Source organism: Poecilia mexicana, unplaced genomic scaffold, assembly GCF_051168715.1.
Source record: "Poecilia mexicana isolate PSO_F unplaced genomic scaffold, ASM5116871v1 scaffold_10, whole genome shotgun sequence".
Classification (NCBI taxonomy): domain Eukaryota; kingdom Metazoa; phylum Chordata; class Actinopteri; order Cyprinodontiformes; family Poeciliidae; genus Poecilia; species Poecilia mexicana.
In genome coordinates, this window is record NW_028263379.1 from 22395771 (window position 1) to 22417403 (window position 21633).

Sequence of the window (21633 nt, forward strand, 5' to 3'; positions counted from 1 at the left end):
ACTTTGGTCTCAATTGAGGCAAATTCAGTCACAGCTTTCCAGCCGCAATACTGGAATGAAAAAATATTTACAGGTTTATTAATGTGGCCTAAAGGAAGGTTGGGTTATAGAAGAAAGAAGCCAAACTGTTACAGGTTCTGGAACTATACTTTATTAACACAAAAGCAGTACAGATAATTTACCTAATCTCTCTAAGTATGTACAAATATAATATGTTTTCTTGGTGGGTTTTGACAAAGGCACTCACCATTGTGTAACAGATGAAGCAAGGAACCTGATGTGGGTTTTTAGTGCAAAACTCGAATAATACCACGTGCTACAAACATGCGCACACATTATAGGATGCAAAATACATCTCTGAAGACTTTACCCACGCTCTCACATCCACTCAGGTCCAAAGTAAAAACCTGTTATTTGATTGTCGTGTGGCAGGATTGGTTTTTGGACATAAACACTCGTTTTGTTTGAGTTGATCTATTAAGTTATTTGGCAGTTCAAACTGATATGACAGAAATTAGGGGTGTACCAATTTATCGGCCAGCTGATTTATCTCGGTCGATTTCCTTATTTTTGGGAGATTGGTGATTGGCTGATACTTACATGTGAAACACATCTTATCCCCCGATCTTATCTACGTCAGCAAAGGTTTTAAAATCAGTCACTGTTCTCTTCTGCTCCGCTGTCAGAGAGGTTTGACTGGCAGACCGGCCCACCAGGTCACGTCTGCATGTTTGCAGTTAACAATAGTCACCCCACTGTTGCCAACTCAGCAACTTTCATGCTATGCTTAGCAACACCTTAAACAAAAGAAATTGGTATCGGCCAAAATTGGGACTTTCTAAAGATCATAATCAGCCAGAAAACTGCAATCGGTGCATCCCTAACAGAAGTATCCATCAATTTAGCAGTAATACACAGTCAGCTGAGCCTCTCAAGGGCTTGGAGAATAGTGTTGTGGAAAATGCCTGTTTGTCCGCTGCTCTCCTGCGTGAGGAGGACCCGTCCGTCAGGCCGAGGTCTGTGGACGAGGACCGCCTCTCCCTGCAGCAGACTGAGCTCCGAGTCCGTCTGGGCTAAATGCGTTGTGGTCACTCTGTGCCTGGAAAACAAAACATTTCAAACAAAACAGATGAGCGATTGCTCAGGTCCGCCTCTCCTCGGGTGAGTGAGGACTCCAAAGCGAAGTTTACCTGACGGGGCTGAACTGAGCCGACAAAGCTGACAGCGACGGCTGTGAGTGGAATGGTTTCTGCGGGTTAGAATTTGGATCGGAAATGGCCGTTTCAAAGCCCTTCCTAAGAACCGGACCTTTCCCGTCTTTGAGGAGGATCCCCGGTCCGTCTCTCCCCATGGTGAGAGAAGGGGCCCACACTTCTAAAGGCAGGGGCCCGGGACGACAGTTTGGATGAACCTGAGACCCAGATGACCAGGAGGAGGTCCGATGTCTCGGAGGAGGAGACTCTTCATCCGTCAGGAACCGAACTGATTTTGGAGGCTTTGGAAAACGTAAAGAAACATTCAACCTTCCCAAAAGCCTGAGAACTTGAAAACGAAGGCAAACGTGAATCTGACATTACCTTGTCTATGCTGCTTTTCTGTGCGTCAGGTCTGACTAAAATCGACTGAGGTGCGTTTGCAGCAGGCTGCCTGTGATGAAGAAATACTGCTTCGTGTGAGGCTCCACAGTCCCTGTCCTTCACGACAGCACCAGCAGAGAGCGCTGCTGGCTCAGTCATCCAGCCGTAAGGTTTGGGGTTGGAGAACGGGAAGCTGCTGTTTCTCTTTCTCTGCAGGGCAGGCGAGTAGCCCGACGCCTGAACTTGTGCGAAAGGTTGCGTGTTGGACGGGATGTTGTAAGAGGACACATGGGAGGGACGGTGTGAGGCTGAAACAAAACATAAAGAGTGCATTTTTGTTTCACAACTGCTGGACCGAGATAAAGCAGCCCCAACTGTTGGAAACTTATTTCTCACTGACCTCTGTGGGGGTTGAAAACACGTCTCACGGTGTCCCAACCTTGAGACGTCCCGTAAAAGGACGGCTTGGCAGCTCCGCCGGAGGACGCGGCGTGCTGCGCTCCATTTGGCACGGATGACACCTGTCCTGTTGAGAATTTCGTTCCATCACCACCCACCTTGTCGAGAGCAAGGACCACAGTGGGATTTTTTGCAGCGGTGGGTTTCTTCCCAGACACTGTGTTGTAATGCGAGGACGCGTTAGCTGCTTTGGTCTCCAAAAGTCTGGCTGAGGTTCTGTAACAAAAAGCATGTGTCATTTTGAAAACAGCACTTTACTTTTCAGGAGTATTCTCACATTTTTTTCACACTTTAACCACAAACACTAACGCTGCGTCTGAGAGTGATTTTAACATGATGTGGTGGACCAGCACAAAGCAATGCATTGCTCTGAAATCCGCTAATAAAATAATTGAATACATATATCACAAGGATATCAATATCACAATTTAACTTTACTTCATCTTTTCTATGAGATTTTCTGTACAGCATTAATGCACCAATAGTATTATGAATTCCTAAACTAACATGATGATAAAGGAAAGCATTCATCAGAGAAACAACGGAGAGGCCCTGCAGACATCTGCAGCTCAAGGCAAGTCAAGCAGGTTTATTTAAATAAATTCATACACAATATAATGCTGCTTCCAACAGGGAACAATGGCCTTAAATAAATTGCTACAATAGAAGGGTTTAGATCAAATCAAGTCATATTCATGTTTGGAAACGGCCCAGTCAAAGTCCAGAACTACTTCCAACCAAGATGCCGCGGTAAGAGTTGAAACGTGATATTCACAGAGCCTCTGCATCCAATTTGACCAAGCTGAGACACACCCTGATAGGTATGCAGCAGGGATCGCAGTGGAAGGTGGTTCCACAAAGCACTGACTCATGAGAACAAACAAACAAACAACTTCTTTGGAAAATATCTTGAAAACCATGAATTCTTTTCCGCTCGTGTCACAATTTGGCATTACTTTGTTAGTTCTTCACATAAAATTCAAAAGAGGTTTTCGGTTCTAATAAGCTGTGCATCAAGTCCTATAAATAATTTAGAGAGATCTTAAAATTGTCTCTCTTATTTATTTATTTGGGCTTCGAGTTCCATTGAGTTTGACCACATTTCTGAAACGTATGCGTGACTGAAAGCCTCCGAGCACGTACACAGATGCAGCCTCTCACCTGAGCACGGGGGTGATGTAGTTGCTAGGAAGAATGCCCACTTTCCCCGTGCGGAGCGACAGCCCACGCAGCCAGCCATCTTTGAACTTCCCGTACACGCCCACCATCTCTCCTTTCCTCAGCTCCAGTTCCTCCGGTCGTCGGGGTTTGTAGGTGTACAGGACAGCGCACCTGGAGGGGCACACCCAGCGTTTGCTTAAGTCGTCACCGCATGTTCACGGCCCATGAAATTTCGCTCAGGCTTTCCTCATTGTACCCTTAATACTCTCATTCTCGCACGCATGATCCGGCATTATCGTCTTAATAATGCAATGTTTTAAAGATGACTCACACGCTGATCGAGAGCTGCTGCGTGGAGGAGTTTCTGCCGTCTGCAGAGGAGGAGGCCATCTGGGGGTTCATCAGGGCCATGGAGATTGTGGACGGGGTCTCGCTGGTCATTTTCTTCTCACTCTGAAAGGCAATCCGATTTGAAACTATAATAAGAAACTGAAAGCATGATGCACAGGCATTATGAAAGTACACATGTATAAGACATGAGGGCACAGTTGCATTTCTGGGAATGTAATGTCTTCGTTTTTTGTTTTTTTTAAACGACATGAGTCAACAAGAGACCTGATGGTGGGTACGAATGGCGTCATTAAACCTCATCCTACATGCACTGTGACTTATGCTGGGTGTAGCTTAATGGTAATTCGTGCACCAGCACAGAAAAGATCAAAGTGGGAGATTTCTGTGCGAAAACCTACAGCTGATGTTTCTTTGATCTGTCCGACTTAGACAGCTGAAGTCTCACTGTGTCACTCAGAGCATTTTAACAAATTCAGTACAGCTCTTAACGACTGGGAAGTTATTTTTACCCAGTAAGTCCTATGATTTTATCTATGATGCATCTTCATTTAACCCAAAATTTAATCCGAATTTTGAAGCAAGACAAACTTGTGGTACTCATTTCTGTGGGAAGCCGATGATGTTATCTGAAAGGCAGTTCAAAAACTAACGCAATTAACTTTTGTGCTACACTGTTCTAAATTTGAGGCGTTTAAGTTAAGCATTTCGAAACCGAGGTCTTAAATGGTAGCACAAAAATAAGCATTTAAACTAGATGAGAAGGGAAAATGATTCAAATCTACCCTACGTTTCCAAATCACACAGCAGATTCTGAACTTTCGTTACTCACCGAACCAGAAATAACTACAAAATGGAACAGCAGCATGCAAAGCACACCATGACTGCTTCCATAGGATTTAGAAAGGAAAGTAGTCATCATGTATTGCTACTTAAATCCATCTTAAAATCTGGGATGGGTTTCAACAACAAAATCACCCGAAGCCAGAATGGGGTCATGCTCAAAAAGACGAACAAAATCTGACTCTGCAAGCCTCAGTTAGCAAGTTTACTGTGAAAGTGGTTCACTGTAAAATTAAGGAGAGACAAAAGCAGTCGAGTTTGTCTGAGGAGCTGGTAGCACGGTGGTGGAGAGATGAAGCTTTGGGTTCGTTTTGCAGTCACTGAATCAACCGTGAAACTCCTCTGTTGACCAGCATGTCTGTTGGCTTCAGCCTGAGCAAATTCTGGCAGATGAAGAAGGAAAATCACAGATCCAAAGTCTAAAAACTTCAGATCTCAAGCTGATTTGGTAACTGGAAGAATTTACTCTGTTTTTCTGTGAATGTAATTATGAAGCTCAAGAAGTTATGCATAAAACAGAAACTTTGAAAAATAATCGGATAATATTTGTCTTTCTTTTCCACCATGCAGCAACAAAGCACTTAGCTTAATTTAACTTTAGTCAAACCAGCATTTAATACATATAATAATTTTTTTTTTGCCATGTTGTTAACCAAAATGGTTGTAATGGTTAATCTGTTTCCTCTCTATCACAGACTTTATAAAAAAAGATTCAACGACACAACACAAGACATAAAAGTGTCTGGTGCAAACAAACAATATCTATTTTGCATAATAACAGAAGTACTTTACTTAGCTAGAAAAAAGAGTTAATGACTTTAAACAGGAAATAAGATTGTGAGACTTCTCAAAAAAGCCTAAAAATCCTAACAAAAAGCATAATATTTCTGCTATCCTAACGAGGTTCTGTTCATCATCTCTCCTCATAATCTTTTACAGCTGCACAAGCCTTGTGATCAGACATTTCGAAAGCAACAGCACATAACTTTTAAGTGGGCAAAAATAAACTGCGTTGCAAACGGCTAGCATCATAAGTGCTCCGCTCCTTTACTCTCTCATCCGTCTGCGTAGCGTTTACGATTTGATGATTTGCTCTTTGAAGTGCTAAAAACCTTCCGCTTTCAAATTGCTGACGCAATAATGATGCTCATGCATGAAGCTGTGTAGAATACACCATGAAATATAAATGAACGAAAGCTTGTTTAGAACGGTTGACTCTATGAACGTAGTTTCTCTGTGTAAGGCTGAGAAGCTGGGAAACTTTTTCCAGGCTAGATGTCGGCCAGCTGTGAGTCAGCCGTGACGCCGTCGGTGAATGACAGGGAGTGACACGGAGGCGAGCCAGCCAACCGTTAAAGATCCAGTTCAGAGCTCTAATCCCTCTTGTTAGAGGACTGATGATGGTCTTAACGAGGCTTTGACTAGATGCGTTTCTGCTGCCACTGTCTCCTGCTCACATTATTTTAATACAGTCACTACGAAGAGTGGGGTGGAGGAACTTTTGTGCTGCCCTTTATCTTTTGTCATAACAGATATCTGGTACTATTTATAGCCTCCCCCCACTCATCTTCTACTTAAAGCGTTACTGCTGGCCCATCGGCATTTTTGTTTCCTAAATGCAGCTCGCATCTGGCTCTCAATTCACATTAAAACTTGAAAGCACAAAGACCAAAATTATTAAGCTGTGGACGCAAGCTTCCAGGACTGGACACTTAAACGATTAAAATAATTTCAATAAATAATAATAATTAAAAAAGTAATGAGAAATGTTTTGTTCTACGTCATCCGTCGTTCAGAGGAAAATGTTTTATATTTCTTCTTTCGCACCTGTTACTCCATACACATAATCCCACCCAAAACAATCATGGCCGTTATTGCAGGACCTGACAAGTTTGAGTTTTCATATCCTTTCTAAGGCACCGGTTTCATTTCATTCGCACAGTTTCTTACAATTATCCAAAACTCCTGTGCAAAAACTCTTCTGCGGCGTTATGCAACAACAACAACAACAAAAATACTTTTATCACATCTTGAATTATTTAAATTCCTTCTAAATTGTTCAGTTTTTTTCTCTCTCTGTGCTTAAAGACTTATGCAAACATGAGGCGCTTTGAGAGTGTGAGGATATCAATATTCATCCTGTTCACACTAAAACTTTGGATAGAGTCACCGTCGGCATAAATGTTTTACTCATTTGGGTTTTTAAGTGATCATGCAAAATCATACATACATGTTCAGACACATTTTAATATGTGGTTAAATGAACAATAAGAACTTGTTCATCAACTGTAAGCTGACAATTAAACTTAGGCATAAATCTGACTGTTTATTCAGCCACTATTTCAGAAAGAACTGGTCATATTTATTCAAACCGGTTGATTCCTGAGTATTAGCCAGGCTTTTAAGCGCAGCGCCCAAGTTTTCAATTGTGAGAAAGTCTGGGCTGTTCTTACCGACTGCAGGTCCGACTCAAATGACGACTTTTCAGATGACATTTAAATGAGTCCGTAGAAACGTTTGGCCAGGACTACACGGGGTTAAGGTTTGTTAAATCATATGATGTTTTTTGTATGTGAAGGTAACACTTTAATAAAAACTAGACCTGAATGACATTCGACGTAAAAATAGTAAATTCAGTTATTTTAATTCGGTCAAAGATGACCTGTTAACTTGTCGCATGTCACTGTTGGTTCTATTATTAACTTGGTTGGTTTAATTGTTTTAAAAATTGCTTGTGGAATGAAGGAGGACGTGTTTATCAAAGGTTTAATTAAATCAATGTCATCAAAACTGACAATAAAATTAATTAACTTGACCAACCCCAAAAAATTTTATCTGACCCAGCCTTTGTTAAAAAAAAAAAAAAAAAATCAGTTCAAATCCACCAAGTTTTAACATTGATGGCTTAATTCTTTATTACATGACATATAACAAGCATTAATCAATTTATCGTTTGGAGCACCTATTTAGTTTAAGTTGGAGCTCATATGAAGCTGAAAGGATGATGTGGTAAGGACTACATGGGGTTAAGGTTATCCTTCAGGATGTTTATTTCTGTAACTCATGTTACAATCTTCTCCAAAACTGCTTCAAATCATACCGTGTTCCACTTTGGCACAGGAAAAATCAAAGCTGTTTTGAATTTGCTGAACCCTCGGCTCCTCGCGGCTGAAATAATAAATCTTTGTGAGGGTGCGTCACCAGGATAGGCTCGTAATAAGGGTTTGTTCAAGAGGTTCTGTGAGCGCTTAAGCTGAACAGAGCCGCCTTTTGTCTTTGGCTCGTCCGAACAAACTGCCATTAAGACACATGCTGTTCTAATAAGTGAATAATGCTCTACCAGCACTTTGTTTAAAGTCTTTAATCGTCAGAACTCTGATTTCTAATCGCCTCCAAGTTTACTGCCAGCTTGAATGTAGCAATGTATTTAATATTTTATCAAGGGATAAATATTTTTTCTTAAATGTGTCCCATCATAAACGCAGCACGATATTTTGAAACCAACAACAAAGACGTCAAAACTAGAGGCCTCAACGGTGAAAGAGTCACTGCGTGGCCGATTCCTATTGCTCCCATCTTGCATTTTATTTTCTGTTAATTTGTTGCAGAGTTTGTACTAGCATATTATTAACTTGTGTGGTAGTTTAAAACCGATTGCTCTTGAAAACGACACCACATGTCTCGATGAGACGAGGGAGAAATAAAAGGCCAAAAAAAATGAAAAAAAAATTAAGAGCCTAAAAAATATTAGGAACCAGACTGCACACTTATAAACTGAATGCAGCAAGCATTTTTTTAAAAATGTAGAAGATAACACAACATGAACAAAGTTGTCATAAGAACTGCTTTTACAGAAACACAAATTAATAGTGAATGTTCAGCAATTATTAAGGACAAAACCAACTGTTCTCAAAATATAAGTTAACTATTTCATCCCAATTTCTATTTGAAACCCCTCAAAACAAACTATCCCGTATCCACATATCTAAACCACGCAATAAAGGTTTGACTTATCGTCTAAAAGACACTATCTCCATTGTGAAGCACGGTGGCAGCAGCATCATGCTGTGGGGATGCCTTTTTCCAGCAGGAGCAGGACTAGCTGTCACAACACAGGAACATTGTGTATGAATGAGCTTCCCATAATAACTAAGTACTTAAGTACTTCGAATTAAAGTGCAGCATAGATAATGGGTGTAACGTGCATCTATGGTAAAATCACAGGAAGTTGTAAAAGCCAATCCTGAAATAGACCCACCCTGCTTCAGTCTAAACAAAACTGGACTAGGCAATCCAGTTTTGTTTTGAATGCAGACAGCCACAGACAGACATTCCGTCATGGCAATAAAGAGAAAAGAAAAAAAAAAATCCATATGATTCAGACTATAACCGCTGTCACTTGGTGCAGAGGCTGTGATGAGAAGTTGGGGGTGACATCAAACGTTGTCAGGGATGACTGAACCCTCTCTATGGTTTGCATGAGAGAGTAATGAAGAGTCCAGCTTTTTAGTGCTCACAAGTGGTTTGTGAGGTGTGATGCAGATACTTCTGCTGAGTGTCTGAGTGACAATACTCTGAGTCATTTACATTAATGTGGAGAGGGACTCGGTGCAGAACTGTTTTAATTCAGCCACAATGTGCGTGCTCAGTCTGCTACGGGTCACGACAAAACATTTCCATGGGTTGTAAGCTCAACTTTGACAAAGTCCCCTCAAATCCCTCGATTCAAATAATGTTTAAGTCAGTCGCTTGCAGTCTTGCTGGTGTGCTTTGGATCAGAAACTAGTGGCTGGACGATCGCCCTCAGGATTTCCTGCTAGAAAGCAAAATATATGGCTTCATCAACTATGATGAAGTGGGATCTTAAAGTAACCAAGCATCCCATCACACTGCCACCACCGACAGAGTGTGATGTCTTTTGAAATGTTGTCAGAATATCTGAAAGTTATCTGAACACTAGAAGCAGTATTTGTGAAAACACGTCTGACAACAATGGTGTCAGACGAAGAAACGTAAAATCGTTTGACACGTCGACTAACCTGTTCGACAAAAGAGTCACACGTGCGATGAAAAAAAAAAAGCTGTCTGCGCGACAAATGTTGCATGTGTCACACAAGTCGGTGACCAAAGTCTGCATCTGTGTTGTAAGTCCAATTGAGCGCTAGACAATTTAGGATTTAAACCTGTTTCCATGGTATTGCTTTCATCAACACGTCTCCCTATTTCCATCAGCTTGACACGGCACATTGCGCCGCATCCACGCTGAGCGGATTGTGGCGTTGAAGTGGGAGCAAAGCTCTGTTTGCTTAGCTGAGCCCGCAATTACTGATCCGCACACAATGAAATACAAATGAACGTGTTTCAGAGCAGAAGGTTCGTCGTAAGTCAAACAATATCCATATAAGAGTACATTTTTAGCTTTCCAAACTTACATTTGGAGAGTCGTTTTAATTTGTGGGAGTTTTTTTTGATAATGAAGGGATCTTAATAAATTCAAAGCAGCAGGCGCTGCTCCAAAAAGAAGAGCCAGATCGAAATTACAGACATCATATAACATTTTGACTGATTTTTAAATATTATCTAAAACTCTAGACTGTAATAAATAGTGTGCATCTGCACTTAAAGAGAATTATTTGGACAAATTTAAGTAGCAAATATCTGAGGACCTACATGTTCATTATATATTTAGGACTGTCCCCAGTCCTAGTGCAAACTTTATCATGCATGTTTCAGAAATGTCCTGCCTGACACACTCCCACATATGCCATTTTGGCAGCTGTAGTTCAAAAGTTTTCGAAAACACCGGTGAGAACTGGAAAAACTGAGTTGGCGCTCATATCTCATCAGAAAATAAAAGTCCCTTCCTCAGATAATTATGTTGAAAAAAATGTAAATTCCCCTGTTATAAATACATATGACATTAAAAACGAAAAGTCCCGTTGAGGAAAAAAAAAAAATTAATTTGAAAAAGGAATTCCGTACCAGGTGGGCAAGTTCATCTGATACAGATTAAAATAGTTTGTGCTAAACGTAAGGAGTGATTCTGCTGTGAAACGGGGAAGCCTGAACTTATATTGATTTTGTTTTAGCTTTTCTATCTCCATCCTAAATTCTGCTCTTACGTAACCATGCCGATATTCACAACGATGATCATCATTTCCCTGGCAGTGGGAGGGATGCTGCCGCTCTCTCAGAGAGCAGAACCTGAGGTAAGAGGAGCCCAGCTGGGGCGGAGAAATCCCCGCCCCAGCTGGGCTCGAGGTGGCCTGGGCGGACCCGGCCCTCGGCTTCAGGGACCCGGCCCTAACCGAGACGCTGAGGCCTGTCGGCTGTTATGGCCGACTGATGTAAAGGTGCTACCTGCTTCGTGAAGAGGAAGGAGGATAGTGTGGTCTGTTATGTAACCAACATCACAAGTGACTCATCATCATCATCATCATCATCATCATCATCATCATCAGGAGCAGCAGCATGAGCGAAATAAGCAGACACACTGAGGGACACTCTAAGCCTCCCACTCTCCACATCATTCTCTCGTTTGTCCACCTCCTCCCTTCTCCCTCTTGCCTTTTTGTGTGTTGCTTCTCTTCCCAGCTCAAAAACATCTTTCTTTACAAGTATTTCCTCTCACATTTTCTCCCCCTCTTCCTGCCCAACCTATCCCATTTCCCCTATTTCTTATCACTCTTCTCAGGTGTAGTCCATTTCCTTCCCCTCCTGGTTTCTTCAGCACAAATGAGATTTTTTTTTTTTCCATACTTTTTTTTTTTTTATGCGCTGACACATGTAATTGCAGGTTAGAGCTCTGAAATCTGAGGTAATTCAAGGGAAACCATTATGTGAGGGGGCGGACCAGCAGATTATATTATCAAGGCTTTTCAGGTTTCAGTGCGACCGCCGCAGTCGGTGTAAACGCCTTGATGATCTACCAAATGGATATTCTGCTTTATTATTCCTCAAGATTGTAAAAACTTAAATGCAGCCTTTCATTTGAAATGCTATTACTTATTTGAAATTTTGTAAACAAATAAAACTTAATCGGTAACTGTAACTTGGTGGCAGTTAAATAAATCAGAGTCTAACTACGGAGATGCAGAAGAAAGAGAAACAAAACGGTAGCAAGAATCAGATTGTTTTTGGGGCCAATCATATGAAGATGCTAAAGTTTTGAAGTATTATCTGTAAACCCTGTTGATCTGTAAACCTGTGTGACACTGACTGCTCTTACATACAGGGGGTGATGTTACTTCTGCTGCTACTACTCTGAATAATTAATGACTGATCGTGACAGAAAAGCTGTTTGAAGTCGACAATGAAACTAAATTTTTATCATGAACAATTAACACTCAATTAAGAGCCTTTTTTGTCTTCTGAAATATTAAGTTGTAAAATGTTAAACTCATTTTAAAATTTACGTCGGAGAAAGAAAAAAAAAATACTGTACTTCACTTTAGATGAAGATCAGCTGAGTAAAATGAAACAAGGCAACCCGAGATAATCACACTACCACCACCATGTCTGAGGTATCAATATGAGGTTATATCGATAAAATGTTACCTTGGTTTCACTGCACAACGGAACATGCCATTGTGGGATGAATAACTTCTAAAGTAACCCACTTTTTCATACTCTGCATACTCTGATTGTTAACTCATGAACTCTGACCTTAACTGAGCCAAGTGACGCCTGCCGTATATTTATTGTCTTGGTTATTTTGTGACTTCCTGGTTGAGTCGCTATGCAGCCTTAGAGTGTTTTTGGTAGGTCTAGATGTAGGGTTAGGGTTAGGCCCACTTTAGAAGGTCAACAAGGTTAAGGTTTACAAATGACTTCGACGTCCTTCTCAAATTAAATCAACTTTTTGTTTCTAATCTGGTCATAAACTCCTTCAGATCAGTTGTTTTCGGCAACTTTTAGCCAACTTCATGTTGTGAGACACATTTTGTCAAATTTAACTCAGTTATTTAGAGAAATGTAGTTTTTCTCAGTTTGTTCATGATTTTAAAATTAAGTGAGAGGCATAACTGGCTGTGGGAGGTTAGGAATTTTTTTTTTTCTTCTTTTACACAATTTTGGAAACAAAATGAAGGAAAATATTTAGTCTCATAGCATTGTACATTCTGAAGTACGCAAAAATAATTGTGTGAGCTTTAATATTTTCTGTAAATAACAAGCTGTATGAATTTTTAGCTAGTATTTATTTTCACAGATACCTCTTTCAGATGTCTTTGAATAAATTACTGTGTGATGCAAAAACTCTGAACTTTTAGAGATGCTCTCTAGCTGTGGTTAGTTTAAAGCTGTTGTTTTATTTTACTAAGAAAACATTTTATTATAAAGACAGTCACATTTTCAGTTGATTCAGAAATTATTTCAAAAGCACTTGGAGATCTGAATAAGAAATTGGTCGGGGTTCTGTAAAATTGTTGACCAGAATTCAAACAAACCCGACCTCTGATCAGTCGATCTCAAATCTTTCTGTCGTCTGATGCAGTTACATATTTAACACAAGACAGGTATTTTTTAAATCTTTTTTTTTTTTTCTTTATCAAATATCTCAATTTGTGCAACACTCTGCTCGAGTTGAAGGCAGAAAAAAGGACAGACGCTTACACATTCCCTGCTTGGCTGGAATTCAGCCTGGACTCTCCCCCTGGACTCAGATGATTAAAGACCTTTTCAAAGTTACAACCCATTCTCATCTCTCTTATCTTGCTCTTTTCCACATCTGTGTCCTCTTAAGAGCCTCTTAATCAAACCCTGGCCAACACACGGGCAAGCGCCCCCTTTCTTATCCGCTCCTTGAGCTCGGTGTTATTATTTCCCTCCCTGCATTCCTGAGGTCAACCTGATCTTTTTTTTGTGACTCGAGCAAAACATCTCCATCATCCCACTGAAAAATCGGCCACATGCATGCTTTTGCAAACCACACGTTTTCTGTTTGGATAAAATCCCTGACAAGAAAAACAAAGTCGAATGCGACTTAGCTCAACGGCGACGCGAGCACAACGGAAGGAAAAGGTGAAGAGCCTGCAGAGTTCGACTCACCTGTGACAGGTGCCTGTGGGAGTCAGAGCGCCGGCTGTTTCGCTGAGAGTTCACTCTGCGAGGGTAGGACTGGCTGCGAGCCGCGGAGGGCGCCGAGAAGTGCTGCGGCTGGCCCTGAGGGACGAAGCTGATGTTGGCGGGCGGCTGGAAGGAGCTGGCTGTGGGCTGCTTCCGCAAAGCATTGATGACGGGGGTCTTGGTTTGGACCTGAGGGACTCCGTAAAGGGCAGAGTGGCTGGGTGCGTCAGCGGCCTTGTCTTTGCCCCCGCTGCCGGACTGATGGTGAGGTTCTGCTGAGTCACTCCCGCTCCGGCCCTTTCCTTTAAGCAGCTTGGCTGCTGCAGAGTTTGGCTGGAACAGTCAGAGAAGCGTTAACTAAAAATCAGGACGAATTCATGCAACATCCTCTCCTACACGCTGCTAGTGCCTGACAACCTTCTGCTCCCACTGATCGGCGAAGCGGCTGTTTAAACACACCTACTTATCAAAACCTCGGTTCTCCCTTACAACTTGTTGGGGAGGCTGGCAGGCAGACAGGGTAAGTACGAGCCAATCAGCCAAGAAGGGCTGAGCGATGCTGAGAAAAGGAGCAGACAGACAGACAGACAGACAGGCATAGCAGGGTTGATGCTGCTCCCTCGGCACTGTGATGTGCTGTTATGTCACCCAGGCAGAGAAAGCATTACCGTGTCTTCACGCCTGGCTGCACGACGAGAGGAGAGACAGGCTTGGTGAGGAGAAAAGTACAAGCAGAGGCTAAGATGGATGAAAAAGGAGGAGGAGGCGAGGACCTGGGGGACAAAAGCAGGTGCATGAGGAGACTTCTTGGAGAAAATCTAAGCAGGAGCAGTGAACACACTGTAGGAGCAAATGCAATGTTTTTTTTTTTTCTTTCCAGCATGGATGAAGTTAATTCCTTAAGGCAGAAAGCACAGAGGAAAACAAATGACAGCCAGCAAGCTGAGCAAGCCCAGCAAACCTGAGTAAAGCACACAGTCACACGCTAATGAGCAGCTGCAGACACAGCACAGCTTCACAGACGAGCCCTCTGCCTCAGCGCTTTGCAGCATAACAGTGACCTTTGCCGATGAATCAACCGTTTAACTGAAAAACAAGGCAGCATCCAGCCGCTGAGCTGTACCCAATCACATCTGGGACGTGTTTTTTTTTTTTTTTTTCACCGTTGAGAGCCGAGCACCTTAAAAGTCAAAAAGTAGAGCGAAGGAAAAAAAAAAAAAAAAAAAAAAAGAAGCTCACCTCCACAAACTGTCTGGGACAAAGCCCAACTTTCTCCCCCAGCTTTGCCTCGATCCAGGCCTCGTCCACTCGCCTGACGGCGGTCAGGATGTCTCCCTGCAAAGATCGGAGGTAAGTGAGAGACACGCAGAGAGCAGAGGGAAAACATCAGGTGGTTGGTAACAAGACAGAGCTCGTCCCAGGGACTGAGCACTCTGCCCAGAAACTCTGAGAGTCCAGTGTTTCTGCTGCCGTACGTGACATCAGCTCGCTTTGTGTCTGCAGGCCTGGTGCTTTCTGTGGCCAATCTCTTAAAAAAAAAAAAAAAAAAAAAAAGGAAAAAGACATTTGACCACCTCCATTAAAGAGAAAGGCCAGCTCAAGTGTGCTTTAATGGAGAGCGTGCAAGAAACCGAGGCCCTTATATAACAGCCTCAGAGATGCCTCAGGGTAAGTAACGACCAGTGCAGCAGAGGTCGGTGCCCTCAGCTCCATAAGTCTCTGTTTTCCCTCTGTGAGAAACAGGCGAGCGAACAAAACGCAGTGGCCATTACATAATGGTACCACTGTGAACTTACTGTGCGGTGCATTCATGGTCGCACGTTGTTTGAGAGACTAAATATGCTGAGCTTGTAAGTCAGCTATTCTCAAAACTGCTGACTCTTTATAAGTTTTCCAGCAAATCGTCATTATTACTGACCTTGAGTAAAAAAAAAAAATGAAAGAGGCGCAAAATGAATTAGCTGCTGATCTAGAGAGGACAAATTTCAGCCTGATCGGCGCCGACAGCTGACCGCCCGGTTTGAAGCTCAAAGATCCGATCTGTATCTGATCAGCGGATACTCCACATCTGGCTATTTTTAGAACCAGCAAAGTAAAGCCTGATGAGAAGTTATTAAAAAATGTGTTTTCTAGGTCACATGGTTCATTCAACAACTCTCAGCAGGCAACAGGAAGGCTGAATGAGTTTCATCTGCTTTACTGTTGGATTTGGAAAACGCTGGTAACCTTTAGGTAAACCCAGTAAACACAGACTGTTGTCATAGCGATGCTGTAAGGCTGTTCAGTGCTTATGTTTTTTTTTTACAGTACAATTTAATTTAAAAAGTAAAAGATCTATATTACAGTATCATGAGATTTACACAAAAATGTAAGACATGACCTGATTACTTTTGTTCACCATTGAAATAACTATCCCTACTGCTGCAGATGACTACATTAACATTGGATTAAGTTCTTTCTTGAAGATCACTCAATTGCAACTTGCAGCAAGAGGTGGGGGAGGGGCTACATTGTAGTAGTCTATGGTCCAACCAGCCAGAGAGAACACTAGCATTTTCTTTGGCTAAAGGTCTTAAACTCTGGTAAATCTTAGCCACTTTGAAACTGTGATTTAAAAAAAAATAACTTGGGTAACCACCCAATGCAGCAAAGTGACAAAACTTTAATTTAGACGGTGTCAACATGGACATCTGAGGTGGATAGTTTCCCAAGAATGACAGTTGTTTTAAAAAAAGAAATGTGACTAAGACACATATTGTTACAAATTATAATTAAACACAGAGTGATTCAGGTCAGAGCTTCACAACCGACATGTAGCGCTGTAATTGTAAACTCCTGGGTTGAATTATTTTATGCTAGTAAAATATTTGGCCGGTGGGACGAAGTTTCACTGGCTTAACATATATTTTTCTTCTCTCTTCTTTTTCTCTAATTGCTAAGATCTACTTAAAAGTAACAAAAACAAAAGCTAATCAATAATAATAATAATAAAAAATGGAACCCAAATATAGATAACATCTACCAAAAAAAAAAAAAAAGAAGAAAAATCAACTTCTAATAAGCTTCCTTCACAGCTCATGGCCTATTTTCGTTAATCATTAGGAAAAGGATTTATTCAAGTTTCAACTCAATTAAACTTGTTTCAACACCAAGCACAACCGACACTTTAAGCATCAACCTTTCAGTCCAAGCTCCTAAAAAAAAAGACGCTTTAATACAGGATGAAGATTAATATAAGGTCTGATAAAAAACACAAAACCTCTAAGGAAGGTGAAAACCTTCATTTCCCCGCAAAGGGATTTGAAAGGTTCAGCAGGTTTTAGAGGGATCCTACCAGACCTGCTAAACAAGTCTGCAGAACAAAAATACAGGACTAATGAAAAACTGATATTTTCCTGCAATGAATGGTAGTGCTTTAAAATAAGGGCTACAAAGTATCTTACTTCACTATGAAAACAAGGGTGTCAAAAAGGAAAAAATAAAGCTTAATCATAACTGTAAAATAAGCAAAAGATTAATAAAAAATAAGGGACTGGAAAAATGACACTTAAAATTGTCCAGTTCTTTTTTTTTTTTTTGTGAAATCTAAGTTAGCCTAGCTCCATCTTACATGACCACTGAATCTCAGAAAACGGATGTTAAGATTTTCCTAAACATGAACTGAAAATAAACTCCTCAAAAACTGTAAAAAGACAAAAGATTAAAGACTTTAACATCTACTATTTGTGCAGTCTTTTACATTTGCGAGTGAGTACATCGTTCCCCTATTTGGTGATGCTGCACATCGGATGACAAAAGAGTTTTGAACGCTGGTGGCAGGCTGGTGGAATGAGGCCGTTAGACACAGGAAAGCTCCACTCTACGCACACTGACAACCGAAGGCGATGAACATGAGCCTTCCCTGCTGTGTTCGTGTCGTGTTGAGTGGCAGACCTTGAGGAAGCTGAGATAATATTTGCTGTCTTCCACATCCATCTCTTCTGGGCTGAAGTCACAGAGCGCCCTGCAGAGAGGCTGCGGCTGGGCCTGCTGCAGGGGCTGCAGCTGAGGCGTCTGGCTGCCCGCCTGCAGCGCGCCGAGAGACGCTCTGCTGCTGTCGTTGCTGTTTTCATAGTACCGCTTGTCCGCTGCTTTGTGGCTGGGAGGGACACTGCTAGCAGGTGTGAAGACCAGCTCCCCCGACGCGTCAGCCCGGTGGTTGTTTGCTGACGATCTGAAGGTCGCCTGAGCAGCAGGAGAGAGTCAGACATCAGCGGATTCCTGTGACAACATTAGACCTTGCAAGAATTGCGTTTCCCTTACGCAAACTTAAAGCCGTTTGGAAAATTCTATAAAGTGCTTATTTAAAATTAAATGACAAAATAACTCTGCATTTTACCAAATATATTATAAGACACGCGGAGCTTTAATGAAGTACATAGCTGTCTTAGAAAAAACAGGTCAGGAAAAAGTTAATTAAGAAAAAAATAGCAAGGGAAAGGGAAGCAGCTCAGTTATGCTAGCTTGACTATGACAACCTTAACATGTAGATGTGGTGTGGAATTCTGTGTGTACGGTTTAGTTAAAAAAAAAAGAAAAAAGATTATTTAAACACCAACTCTGACAGATCATCAGCAGAGCAGGTGTTTAAATGAGCTAATCAACCACCACTGTGTTAGCATAGCTAATAGCAGCGGTAGCTAATCAACCACAGCAATCACTTATTGCAAAATAAACACCAAGCCTAAAAACATCAAACTGACTGAATGTTCTGTTCGTTGTGTGGGAATAATGTTATTATTATTCTTCATATTATAAAAGCAATAATAGTGATAATAATATCATATCATAATAACACTATGTTGTTACACTATATTACTACTACAGCCATTATTAAACAACTTCATGTAAAATGATACCTTCATGTCTAAACTGTAAAATGACCCCAGATTCAATAACCTGAACTGAGCAGCGTCTCTTCAACTCTGCCTGAACTAATGATGGGGAGTTGAAGTAAACCCTCAACTCCTAGCCAGACCAAATGGGAGAAGGTTAGTTTGTTTTGTTTTTTTCCCCTTTGTCACAATACTTTATCACAATAAGGTGACTTTCAAGCAAAAATGCACCTCAATTACAAGTCTGCTTAGTATGTTCACAGAATGCCAGGTATAAATAATGTGGAAATTTGAGATAAGTTTCAAACAGACTACTGATTCTGAAATGTTTAATAATTTATTATTATTTTTAAAAAAGCATTAAAACAATCAGGCTGCAGGTGTCGAATGTCAGAAAGTGCTCTGTCAGGAGTTGAAATTTGATATGTCATGACTGAATCACAGTTCATCTGACCCAGTCTTGCTGTATCAATGCATTCCTTTTAAGAGTTTTTCAATAACTTATGAGCACTTTGAGCCTGTGCACTGCACTGGCTTTCTCAGTGGAGACTCGTGTTTGAGAACAGGACTCGGGGGACGTGCAGGGGTTTGTGTTCGGCTCTTTGTCATGAGGGAAGTGAACCCTCAGCTCTGAGGTAACGTGCACCAGAGGAACGGCAGCAGCATCCACACACAGGTCTGAGCGGACCGCCTTGCTCCAGGCCAAACGGAGCAGGGAATGCCTTTTTAATGAGTCGAATTATGCTGTAGTGTGACTATTACAGAATTAATTAAACCGTTTCAGGCTGTAATGTGCATAAAAGATGCAACGCACTATAAAAATACCGTCACTGGAACCTTGTCACTGGGCAAGTAGCAACAACCGCCAGGAGATTTTTTTTTTTGTTGTGTGCACTGAAACAGCCTAACCTTCAAAATGCATCACTGTACTGCAGGGAAATATTACCAATTAAACTCCAGCACAACATTATCATTAAAAATGTGACAAGTTTTCCCCGTGCTATGACGCCACATTCAACTTTTATGCTTTATTAAATGTCTTTTTACTGAAAATATTGAGCGCTCCGCAGCCGCATGTGGATCTTTAGCGCCAAAGTTATTAGTTGGTCCTAATATCTTTGGGGGAAAAAAAATAAATTAAAACTAAGTGGTATTTTTAAGAGTAAAGGTAATAAAATATGTGACTTTAACAGCTTTTTTTATAGCTGTTAAAGTAAAAACAAAAGGCGCTAAAGTCACGTATTTAACGCAATATTACGCTGTTTGATTTCTGTGTTGTTGCAAACTACATGATTTGTTTCTCAGTTTTTCAAAAAACAAAAAAAGGAAATTTCCATTGACAAGTGTATGTTTTGCTCTGTGTCCTTAAAATAAGGATTACATTTTGGTTTTACCATAAAACCAACTTATTTTACATTGTTCCATCTAGTAGGAGCAACGGCACAAAGTTGTTGAGCCATTTTTGGCTTTCTTATTATATATGTCCGTATTTTGTAGGTTTTACCATTTTTCAAATAAATCTTACTTTAAAAAGTCCAATTCCTGTTTCAATACTGTTTTAAATTTGTCAGTATATTTACAAGACTTTGTAGTTACTAAGGTGCTACTTGTGGTAAAATGTCTGAGAACCTTTGCTCCGGAGGGAATCATTCCAGATAGGATTTTGAGGACGATGAACAAAGATGACATCGTTTTTACTCACAGTAGAAAACAGACACAACAGGCACAGCCACTAATGTGTCTATGCTACCACCAAGCCACACCTAAAGTTTGCACAATGTTGTTCAAGTTTCTGCAGTTGCGAACAATGTTATGATCCACATACTTTCTATAACACCTCATCTTTTAATGACATAATTGTTAAAAAATAAAATAATAATATATATTTTTTTTTAAATTCCCAAAGAAATGTAGAGCATATTGACTGGAGTCACGCACTGACCTCACTGTACCCTTGCCTCTCTCTGCGTTGACTCTCCTGCTGCTGACCCTCCAAGCTGCCCTTATCTACTGGGAATGCATACCGGACCCTGTTTGGGCTTTTTCCAGGTCCCGACAGGCCCTGAAGCCCCTCCAGGAGCCGGACCAGCAGCAGGTTTTCCGGGAGCTCCTCCACTGTCCTGACAGGGACGGGAGCTCCACACTCCGGGCAGAACAGCTGGGACTGGGCCACCCCATGCCTCTGCAGACAGGACAGGCAGAAGGTGTGCTGGCAGGGCAGCACCTTGGCAGAAGCATCCAGCCGCTCAAAACACAAGGGGCATTCCAGGAGGGATATCAGAGCCACGTCCTCGGGTTCAAATGAGAACAGGGATCCAGGTCCATTTGAAACACTGTAATCCACCATGCTGGAGAGACAGGGGTGACAGGAGACGCAATAAACTACTTAAAAGTATTTCAATTACATAATATTAAGTTTGAAGCTTAAATATATCACATGGTTGCGTCTAATAAGGCACATACGGAGTTTACATCCTGTCAACACTACGTGTGCACAGGTGTCCTATCGCCTCACCTGGCTGCACAGGTGAGACAACAACAGGAAATATACGACAAATATCCGTATTCCTCCAAACCAAAATGAAAATAAACAAAAAAGCAAAACCACAGCAACATCCTTTAACTCTTACTTACACGCTCATCTACGGCCTGTCACGGTGATTCCCCTCCCCTGAACTCCGCTTTTAAAAACGGCGTAAGTTTTTCCCGGCGGTCGCCATGTGTGAACCCGGAGGAAGGAGGAGGAGGCGACGGCGGCGGCGGCGGAGCGGCTCTCTGCCCCGGGGAGGGAAGGAGGAGCACCCCGGCGTCACATAAACACCGACAACTCACCTCCCCTCTACAGTTTGGTTGTACGTGTCAACACGAAACCCACCTGTGGAGCTGCTGCCCGAAACGAACCGGCGAAAAGAGAAATGTCTCCACAGGCAGGCTCATTCTTCAGGAACTGTGTCGGATTTCAGTCATGACGAGCTCAGTTAACCCTTGCACTGTAAAAAAGGAATTTTACAGGGTTTTAAATATTAGCCATTTAAACGGCCTGAACTCGAACCACGAAAACTGAATGAGAACTCTGATTATACATTTTATTTCTCAAGCATGAACTCAAAGATTTTGAACCAGCTTGCCAGAGGAAGGTATAGCAGTACCCTTAAATTTAATTGAGAAACCTTCTGGAGATGAAGTGCTTTTAGGATATATATATCTATATCTATAGATAGATAGATAGATAGATAGATAGATAGATAGATAGATAGATAGATAGATAGATAGATAGATAGATAGATAGATAGATAGATAGATAG

General features: G+C 41.5%; 1 protein-coding gene across 2 annotated transcripts; it reads right to left on the reverse strand.

Annotated features, from left to right (window-relative positions):
• Positions 1-128: 128 nt before the first annotated feature.
• On the reverse strand, positions 129-21290 carry sh3rf2 (SH3 domain containing ring finger 2). Of its 2 annotated transcripts, none has more exons than XM_014987582.2 (11): positions 20963-21290; positions 20271-20676; positions 17388-17678; positions 14694-14789; positions 13437-13787; positions 3529-3650; positions 3198-3368; positions 1978-2252; positions 1578-1885; positions 1191-1495; positions 129-1099 (listed from the first exon to the last, which is right to left on the reverse strand). In XM_014987582.2, exons 1-11 carry the CDS (start codon positions 20968-20970, stop codon positions 919-921), a joined length of 2514 nt encoding a protein of 837 aa, XP_014843068.2. In that variant the 5' UTR covers positions 20971-21290; the 3' UTR covers positions 129-918. The 2 variants fall into 2 exon arrangements, with proteins under 2 accessions (XP_014843068.2, XP_014843067.2); XM_014987581.2 differs by having other exon boundaries at positions 21204-21280.
• Between the last annotated feature and the right edge of the window lie 343 nt (positions 21291-21633).